The sequence below is a fragment of the Maylandia zebra genome, linkage group LG20 (assembly GCF_041146795.1).
Source record: "Maylandia zebra isolate NMK-2024a linkage group LG20, Mzebra_GT3a, whole genome shotgun sequence".
In the NCBI taxonomy this organism is placed as follows: Eukaryota; Metazoa; Chordata; class Actinopteri; order Cichliformes; family Cichlidae; genus Maylandia; species Maylandia zebra.
Window position 1 is genome coordinate 8554885 of NC_135186.1, and position 10510 is coordinate 8565394.

The 10510-nt window shown below is 48.5% G+C and overlaps 1 protein-coding gene across 3 annotated transcripts in view; it reads right to left on the reverse strand.

Annotated features, from left to right (window-relative positions):
* Window positions 1-9762, reverse strand: part of celsr3 (cadherin, EGF LAG seven-pass G-type receptor 3) — a 125575-nt gene extending 115813 nt beyond the window's left edge. For all 3 annotated transcript variants that reach the window (XM_004554001.5, XM_004554002.5, XM_004554000.5), the window contains exon 1: window positions 3723-9762. In XM_004554001.5, coding sequence (XP_004554058.3) covers window positions 3723-9342 — 5620 coding nt within the window. In that variant the 5' untranslated portion in view covers window positions 9343-9762. The remainder of the gene's footprint in view (window positions 1-3722) is intronic.
* Between the last annotated feature and the right edge of the window lie 748 nt (window positions 9763-10510).

Consider the following 10510-nt stretch of genomic DNA (forward strand, 5'->3'; position numbering starts at 1 on the left):
GTGTATACAGTGACAAATATGCCAATAATTATCACTAACTCCTTTTTTTGTTTTTGTTTTGTTTTTTTTGCTTTACAGTCTCATTTGGGTTATTGTTTAGCTTTCACGGTGCAAGTAGTATATAATTTAGTAATTTCAGCATTAACTTGTAAAATAGCAAAACCCTGAAATTGAAGCAGTAAAATAGAATTTAGCCATCATTCGTTTTATGAAGTATCAGAGGTTTTACTTTATTCAACAAACTCCTTCAAACATGATGACGCCATGGTGTCTTTGTCTCAGACTGGAGTTTGCTGTTCCAGTGAAGCTCTGGTGTGCCATCAAAACTGCTACACACATTCACTACTGGGAATTTGCCAGTACAAGCACAGTCTCTGCTGCTGGCTACAGGAGCAGTTGGGGGGTGGGGGTTACTTTGCTCAAGGGCACCTTGAACTGATCCTGTTGGGGTGCCAAACAGTGCTATTGCTGCCACAACCAGCTGACCCTAAAGCCAGTTTTATGCATGTGTGTTCGTGTGTCCTTAAACTGTTGTCAGCACGCGCATGAATGGTGTGTTTAATCTCTACGAACACAAGAATTACCCAGAGAACCGACAGACTGAGACAAACTGTCAAAGACAGCATGAGAGTGAAATGGAAAAGGAAGACAAAGACAGCGAGGAAAGAAAGTATGGACGAGTGAGGAAGTAAGAAAGCAAGACGGGCAGAGAGAGGAGAGACGTCCCAGAACTCTGGCGTACATAGATATTATTCATTGAGAAGATATGAATACACCCTCAAGTGCAATGCTTTGAGCCACCTGAGAGTACACACACGTACTTATGAACACAGAAGCACACAGAAGTGCTGTACACACGCAAATAATGCGCAAGCATGAGTAGGAAGAAAAGCTGTTGAAGCACAGACATAAACTACACTCGCACACGCCTGCTGATAGTATACAACACATTCAGTACATGCACAGCCACGCACCAGGAGAGGGAGGAGGGAAAGAGGAAAACTGAAAAGAGGAGAAATGAAGTGAAGAGCAGAGCTGAAAGGGTTTCACCATGGAAGAGGAACAGCCCATGAGAGTTAGGTGAGGAATGCCAGGAGGGAAACTGAAGAGGAGGAGAGGATAACACATGAGTGAATATGGAATAAGGGAAAGGAGGGAAACAGAAAAGAAGAAGAAAAGAGAGGACGAAGGGAAAGAAAGAGGGAGAAACTGAGTAAGGAAAGCCACAAAAATGGACAGAAGAATTATTACAAAGGATGAAAATGAAGAATTCATTCATCCACCCAAAGATGGGTAGAATAAAAGGAGAAGGAGAAGAAAGCGGTGGGTAGAGGAGGGACGGGCAGTCACAGATAACACACAGCACACAATGAAAGTGACAGCTTTGCTCCGAGCTTGACTCTGGCTGACTGTTGTTTCATTATAATCTCATAACTGTCAAATCCTGGAACAATGGAGAGAGGGGAGAGAGAGGAACGAGGAGAGAGGGCAAAGCATGCTCATCGTGAGAGAAACACAGTGAGAAAATTGGAAATGAATCCATAAGTCTGGTTCAAGCGAGCTGAGCGCACACTGTGAGACACCAATGGAGACAAGGGTGAATGCACACAAATATACAAACATACATGCAGTTGTGACACACACACACTCAGCGGTTTTGCTTGTTGCCAGACTTCTTCACTTACTCACCGTTGCTCCTCTTTAATCGCAAGTTAGTTCATTTGTTAAAAACGCGCAAATTCATATTAATTCCTTTGTTCACTTGCACTTTTGCTCACACTCCAGCTCATTTACTCAGTGACTTATTTATTGACCCAATCGGCCTTTTTTAATGATTTTTCTTTTTAATCTTCAGTTTAAATTGAGTGTGACAGTAAATCCCCAGCCCCAGGGGCGGACTGAGATAACAATTCAGCCCAGGACCTCATCCTAGGACATTATGTCTATCCTACATTAAAAGAGCAGTTATTATGATCATATGTAAGTTAAGAACGTAATATTGGGTTTTAAATTTCAAATATTGTGAATTATGAGTTTTGTTGTTACAATATTAAACATGGCCAAAGTCATAAATACTGAGGTCAGTGTGTGTACAAGCTGAAGCTTCAGACTGCTCCAAATGCTCTGGCTCAGATCGTTTCTTCTAGTCTTGGACCTGTATGATGTCACTGAGAACAGATATCCTTAATATAGTTATCTCACGCCCACAGCTCTACTATGAGTGACTCATTCACTCAGCCATGTTCATCCCTTCACTTCCTCCATCACTTATTTCTTGATTGTTTGCTTTAATTTACTCATTCCTCTTACTTCCTTCTTTGCTCAATGGATCCCTCACTCGCTCATCCAAAATGACATCAAGTGGAATATGTATAAACCGTGATCATTGCTGGTATCAGAACAGTGTAAATAGGGTAGGAGGTCACACACAGTCCCCAGCCAGCATTCATCTACTAATGTTTTGTGACAGAATACAAACACAGCACTATCCAGGTCCTTAAAACAACAATGCTGCACTCGTTTCTTTTCCTCTTCCCTTTCTTTGTGTTCAAAAGGCTTTGATCATTAACATCAGTATCTTTACTGCCTCCCTAAAAGGGCTTTATTCTTTTATCCCGAAGCTAAGAGAGAAATACACACAAACAATCAACAAAGTGTGAAAAAAATATCTTAAAATATTAATTTAAGAAAAATACAAAACAAAACAGGAATTCAGTTTAATCTCGTTCTTCAGCGCATCTCACGGCTGCGTGATGAACAAGTTATGCTGAGAAGCTGACGGAGGCTGATCCTGTGGCATATGTCATCAGGAGAGACAGCACATTTGCGAAGCAGTAAGACAATTTAATGGGATATCAGGGATATCTGACTCTTCCTGTCAGAGTCATGCACGCTCTCGATTCCCGGCTCGATAGATTTTTAATTGTGCAAAATTGCTATGGCAACTTGGACTGCACTTAGCCTGGATCCTGCCAATCAAACTGTGTTTGCAGTGCTGTGATATTGATCTCTGCTTATAACTACACGCAGTTCCCATTCTACCAAGAAAAATGCCTAAAACAAAACGCCAGTTTTACGCCAAACGCTAACAACAGTCTGGAAAAATGGCAACCATGGTGACTGATACAAAAATTAGATATGACATCACATTAAAGATTATCCTCAGCAGCCCATCTTTGAAAGTTTTCACTGCTCAGTTGTGTTTTCGTTTCCACAGAAAGTCCCCATTACACAGAAAACATGTCTTTCTCACTACACTTTGAAAATGTGTTAGGCCAACATCAGTCTGTTATCTCGCATTCTATCAGGTAAATGTAACCTGAATAACAGCTCGATTTCGATCAATATTTCTCTTTTATCTGTCTATACTACTCTTTTTTGGCTTTGTCTCCAGTAAATCATTGTGTCAGCATGGCATACATGCACATGGGATGGGTTTCAGACTTAAAAATACTTTTTAAAACATGCATCTTTGATAAGGACAAAAGAAAGACGCAAAAGGAAAAGGTAGAAGTAATGCAAAGAGCTCAGCCAAGTGGCATGCAGCCTTGTCATCCCACTTTCTCACTCACTTACAAACCTGTGGCGTTGGACTCCTTATCGTCACAATATTTTTTACACTGAATAAAGCTGCAGAGCAACCTAAACTGACTGCAAACACACACTCACACACATGCACCCTCCCTCCCTTCTCTCACTTTTTTCCCTTCATGGTCTCTTACCCGTGACGGAGATCAGCATGGGAGCCACCAGCGGCCTGTTGTTATCCAGTTTTCGGCTCAGTCGGATCTCTCCGCTGGTGTGATTCAGGAGCAGCAGGTGAAGCTCATTCCCCCTTTCGATGGTGTAGTACAGTCTGTCTGACACGTCAGGATCGTGGGCAGGTACCCTCCCTATTACCCCGGTGGGGAAACTGTTGGACCGATTGGACACAAAGTTGTTGAAAATGATTTGAAAGTCTTGTAGAGTTGGCCTGTTGTCGTTCTGGTCCACCAATCGGATTCGGACAGTAGCACGGCTGACTAAAGGTGCTGACGTGGCCTGGACCACAATGACATACTCGTTGCGTGTCTCATAGTCAAGATCAATGAGTGACGTGAGCTCTCCTGAAAAGATGTCCATCTGGAAGATCTCTGGGATGTTGCCCTCTACAATTTGGTACATGATCTGAGCATTGGCACCCTCATCAGGGTCGGTGGCTGTTATCTGTGCCACCACAGAACCCACAGCACTGTTTTCTTTTACTAAAACCTCAAAGTCATCAGCGGGGAATACAGGGGCATTGTCATTCACATCGAGGACTGTCACCTGGATGTGGACAGGAGTTTGCTGAGAGGGTACACCGCGATCAACAGCGTAAGCAGTGAGCTCATAGAATGGCACGTTCTCGCGATCCAAACGTCTGCTATTTCGGACGATCCCAGATTTTGGTTCAATGGTAAAGTCTCCACCCCCATCCTCACCGTTTTGGAAGGTGTATTGAACACGACCGTTGGCGTGTGCATCCCGATCGGTGGCTGAGATTTGGAGAATACTGGTGTAGGAAGGGGCATCTTCACTCACTGTTCCCTGATACCTGGGACTGAGGAACTGAGGAGCGTTGTCATTGACATCATTAACATTCACCTCAACGTATGTCGTGTCGGATTTCTGCGGTATGCCGTTGTCTTTGGCTGTTATAGCCAACGTGTAGGTCATCTGGTCTTCATAGTCAAGCTCTGCCTGGAGTGTTATGGCTCCTGTTGCTGGGTCGATGCGAAATTGCGGGATATTGTCCTCGAGGAAGTACGTGATTCGAGCATTCTCGCCAACATCGTCGTCTGTGGCACTGATCACGACTATGGTGCTTCCAGGTGGCTGGTCCTCGTTCACACTAACAGAGTAATGGGCGCTTTGGAAAACAGGGCGGTGTGTGTTGGCGTCTGTGATGTTGACGTGCACCTGACAGGTGTCATGGAGGGTTCTGTCTGAGGCAGTGACAGTGAGAACGTAGCGCCGCTCCTGTTTGTAGTCCAGTGGGAGAGCTAGAGAGAGAAGCCCACCCCCTCCCGCCGTGCTGATAGCAAAGCGGTTTCTGGTGTTTCCTCCTGTTATCTGGTAGGTCACGGCACTGTTGACGTCACGATCGACAGCTGTGACAGTCACTACGCTGGTGCCAACCACTGCGTCCTCGTTCAGTCTGACATAGTACTCCTTTTGGAGGAACTCAGGGCGGTTGTCATTAACATCCATCACTGTTATAGTCACACTGGCTGTAGCGGAAAGAGGGGGCATGCCATAATCCCTGGCCTCCACACCAAAAAAGTAGTGCTCCACAGATTCTCTATCAAGAATAGACTTTACGGTGACCCAGCCTGTTGCGGCATTGATAACAAATGGGGTGTCAGAGCTTGTGCCAGTTAGCCTGTACTCCAGACGAGCATTGTCACCAGAATCTGTATCAATGGCCTGGATGTGGAGGATTGAACTACCAATCGGAGCGCTCTCAAGCACTGATGCCTGAAATGGTGTGGAGACAAAGATGGGCGGATTGTCGTTGACGTCTGTCACTTGGACGCTGACAATCCCAGTGTTGTTAGAAAGAGGTGGCCGCCCGTTGTCCTGTGCACGAACGCGGAGCGTGTACTCTCGTTCGGCCTCATAGTCTAGTGGTGCCACCACCTGGATCTCACCAGTGACGCTGTCAATGGAAAACTGCCCACGGCTGTTGCCACTGATGATGTTGTAGTGAACAACAGCATTACTATCTTTGTCCCGGTCTGTGGCGCTGACACGGAGAATTTCAGAATGAGGCCTGACATTCTCCTTCACTGCCACCACATAGCGTTTCTCACTGAACTGTGGCACATTGTCATTTTCATCCAGCACGGTGATGAAAACTTTAACGGTAGCAGAGCGGGGCCCCGGATCTTTCCCCTGGTCGCTGGCTTCCACCTGCAGGGTGTAGTGTTCATTCGTTTCCCGGTCCACTGACCCACGGGTTGTAATGAGGCCAGAGCGAGGGTCAATCTCAAAGGCCGCCCGTGCCATTGTAGCTGAATCACCAACAAACCGGTAACGAATATTGGCATTGGATGGGGAGTCTGAATCAGTCGCTCTCAGCTGTAGTATGGGATAGCCTTCCTCCACATTCTCCCTAATCGTCTCCCTGTACTCTGACTGCTCAAATATAGGAGAGTGATCATTCCGGTCTGAAACAGTGATGGACACCATTGTGGTGCCAGAGAGGCGAGGGGAGCCATGATCAGTCGCTGTGACCCGGAAGTAATGTAGGTCCATATGCTCTCGGTCAAGAATCTGAGTGGAGGTGATGAGGCCGGTGTCTGGGTGAATGTGGAAGTAGTCGGATGATCGACTGTTCATCAACGGAGCCATTGTGTAGCTCAGCCTGCCTGCATCTCCTCCATCTGGGTCTGAGGCGGACATGATGATCACTGATGTGCCAGGCGGCTGGTTTTCAGCCACATGTACTTGGTAGGTGTACTGGGAGAAATGGGGATGCCTATTGGCTGCACGTTTCGAGCGAGACCATGGCATGAAAATCTTTCTCTCAGTCTCTCCCTGTGAGGTATCATCATCTGCTACGATTATCAGTCGTTCCAGGCTCCTCTCTCCCCTTGAACTGTGCTTTTTCTTTTCCTTCCCCTCCACCTCCCCTCTGCCTCCTCCCTGGTGGCTTTCATCCCCCTGGCTTTCTTTCTTCCCTATTTTGCTATCTGGCTGTGTGATGGTGGTGCTACTGCCCCTGTCCTGACCCTTCTCTCCCTTTGCCTCATTCTCCTCTGCCTGGCTTGCCTTTGTTATTCTCCTTCCCCTCTCCCACTCCTCCTCCTCTGCCCCTGTTTCTCTCCCTCCCATCAGCCGCGCCTCTCTCTGGCCCTCCCCCACCTGTAATTTTCCTCCCCAAACAGAGGCAACAGCAACGGCGGACCCCTCAAAGCCCTCTTCCTCCCTCTGCCTTTCTCCTTTATCTCCCATCTGTCTGACACCTTCGGGCTCTAGTGGCACTTGCTTACCGGGTTTTAATTGCATATGTGCACCGTCCTCGCGCGCGGTAGCTGAGCAGTCAGTGGAAATGCTACCAGAGCATCCTGGGTGAGCCATCGCTCTCTGTGCGCTTTCCCACTGCGTTTGACCAGGCCACAGCGAATTTTCTATTTCAGACTCATATCTATTTCCCCCGCCGCCTCTCTCCTCTTCCTCATTATTATTATTATTATTATTATTATTATTATTATTATTATTATTATTATTATTATTATTATTATTATTAGTGTTGGACTTGCTCCACAAAAACACGCGCTCAGCGTCTGGAGGAGCTGTCCGTCGTGCTGAAAGCTCCTCTACACGGGGGGAGTGTAGCGAACGCGCAGACCATGTGGTCAGGTTAACTGCCGAGACGAGCGACAGGTACTCTGCTGCAGGCTGCACTGCTGCTTCAGAGTGACTGGGAGATGTAGCGGGAAACTTAGCAGGCGAGGAAAAGCCTGAGTCACCGGCAGACTGTGTCTCTGAAGTTGCTCTCACTTTTCCAGCAGACAGACTGAGCGCTGTGACTCGTCTCCCACTTTCCCAGCTCTCGTCTGTTTCTGTTTGAGTGGGCGCTGTTTCAGTAACTTCAGAGCCAGAGTATTCAGAGTATTTTGACGCGTTTTGGGGGACTGTGGTTTTGTTGGATGGGGACTGCTGGCAGGGCGTCTCTGAAATAATGCTGCTGAGGGCAATTTGGATGAGGCGCTTCCTCGGAGCTATGCCTCCCTCGGGTGTCGTAAATTCAGCTAAATATCCACCCCCCATTTCTTCTCTGTCTAAACAACCAGAGCCACCACTGGGACCCACCCTGTCCGCCCTGCTCTCTCTCCGGGTTTGACTGCTCTGCCCCTCGGTTCCTGGTGCTGATTTCCCCCGCTGAAGCTCATTATCAGTACTACACGAGAGCTTCAGTATCAGAAAAGCCAAACCATTATCCGGATAATTAGATAAATGAATGTGTTTGCTGCTGTGGCTCATCCCTCCCCCTCTCCCATCATTTACCTCTCTTTCCTTCCTTTCATGAATAACTCTGGCACGCTTAGACCTTGCTTCACAGAGAGGAGGTAACCAACAACCTAGATTGCTAATCTCCTCCAGCGCGCTACACCTGTATGCTTCCCTCCCCTCATCTCCCCCACCTCTCGGCCCTCCTCCATTCTCTCTAATGCACCCCGTCAAACTGCTATCGTCACCCCTCTCCCTGCTTCTGTTGGGATCGATAACATTATGCCAGCCCAAATGAGAACAATTACCAGCCCTCCTGTTCACGCTGACTGAGCCATCCCAGCGCTTCGCCTTGTTGCCGTTCCTGTAAACTAGCTGTTGCTGAATGTTGTGAAAATTACACACGCAATCCAATTGAGATGCCCGGACACAGTCTGGATTGTTGGTAAAAGTAGGTTTGAATGTGTTTGAAGCATCAGCTTGGGGTGAAATGTATCCAGAAAGAGAATGAATGCAGTGAGAGAAACCAGCTGGGACGAGGCCAGGTGAGGGAGTGCTGGCCACGGAGAGGGGTGGTTTGTAGGGGCACGGCCAGTGTGTCGGGGAGCACCATGCAGCAAGCAGTCTCTTCACCTCAGGAGCCCTCTCCCTCACCTCTCCCCCTCTCCTCCCTCCACTTCCGGGTGCCCCGTTCAGGCCAGAGGCGTGCACAAAGGCTCCGGCGGCACCACGTTTGGCGAGGTGTGGTCGCGACGCCGGCCACCGTTGCGCGCACGCTCTAGTCCTTTGTACTGCCCGTTTTTTACCGTTTTGAACCAGCGAGGGGGTGGAAACAGGTGAAGTGGGAGGTGAAACAACGCCCTTTCTGCCCAGCCTTCCTCTTTCCACTCTCTCTCCTCCACCGACGCCATCGGAGTTCAACCTGCTCCTAATACCGGGGTGGAGTTGGAGAGTAGGTGGCGATGGAGCCGGAGGGCGGTCTGCAGTCTTCCAAAACGTCCCGACTCCTTTCGGTCCTTCTTTCCGCCTCCCCTTCGCTCCATAGCGCAGATATCCTCTCAGCGTCTCTCCCGCGCGCTGCACTCCCGAGCATCCCTCTCTCTGTATCCGCTCCACGGTCCACCTGCTTGGGCGTAGATTCCAGCTGCCCCTCGGCGACTCCCTTGCCTCCTCGCACTGGTGTTGCTGTTGCTGCTGGCTCACTTTACCGGCGTCTCGATAGCAGAGGCCCGGGATCCATCTGTTGGAAACTCCTCCTGTATTCACCGTCCCCGGGGTGAAGGCGAACAAAGGGCCGAGGAGAAGCAGGTGGAGTGCCAGAGATGAGAGCAGGAGCGGGGTAAAGCCCGGTAGCGGTGCAGCCATTTAGTCTTCTCCTTTCTCTGTGTCTCCCCTCCTTTCTCCCTCTTCCACCTCTGCCTATTCTCTCTTTCTCTCTCACGAGTGTGCCTTCCCTTCTCCCCCGTTACTTCTCTCTGTCCTTCGTTCCGACTATGTGGCCAGTTCCAGGACCGCCAGCACCGCCCGACACCTTCCCCCAGGCTCCCCCGTCTCTCTGTCGGCCTGGAGAGTTGGCATCTACCCGCTGTGGTCCGTGGAGCTGGAGGTCTGAGCGTTAGGAGCGGCGCGGCAGCAGCATCTCTCCTCCCGTTCATTCACATCCAACATGGCTCACACACTCACACCGACTGACTGACTGACTGGCTCACACACACACTAGCCTTCAGAGTGTGTGTGTGAATCCGCATGTATGTGTGTGCGCGCTCCTCTAGCAGTGGCTGTGGCAAGCTACTATCCACCCATCCACACACACTCACACAATCACGCTCTCCTCCTCTCTCCTTTTCCACCCCTCCCCCTATTGCTTGCATCTCTATAGCCCCTCTCTCTCTCTCTCTGATAATGGTTGGCTCCGGTGCGCAGGGCTGTTACACAGCACCCGCGGCGGTCGCCATGTCCACAACTGGAATATGAGCTAGAAAAAAACCCTTATCTTACACAATCTCGCCGTCATCGCCGTATCAGCTGCCGTACTGTCGTCCTAACACATTTCCCCCCAGGTCTGTCACCTTTCACCTTCTAGGACTTCAGCAATGAAGTCCTAGAAATTAGACTTTGAATTTATTTCATTTTTCATGCTAAAAAAGAGAAATTTATACGAGCAGTTTTGGATGGATTATAGAAGAAAAAGTAATTTTTAGAAACTTTACTGCAAGGGGAAAGACTGTTCAGTCTAGTCCTTCTGTAAGAAATCATTTTGCTTCATTGATATATTCGGGATGTTTCATTTCCTGGAAATACATCAATTTCTCCGTTTTTTCTTCTTCTCCATTTGCATGTGCTTTGGTCTCACCCGGTCAAGCAGCATCTTATATTCTAGTGCGGTGATGTAAGCTTAGGTTAGCTCAAGGAAAAGTGACGTCATCTCTCTCTTGCATCCACGAGTAATTCACAGATACACACACACACTGAGAGAGAGAGAGAGAGAGAGAGAGAAAGAGGGGGGAGTCCCTGAGGTGTCACCGCCACTTTT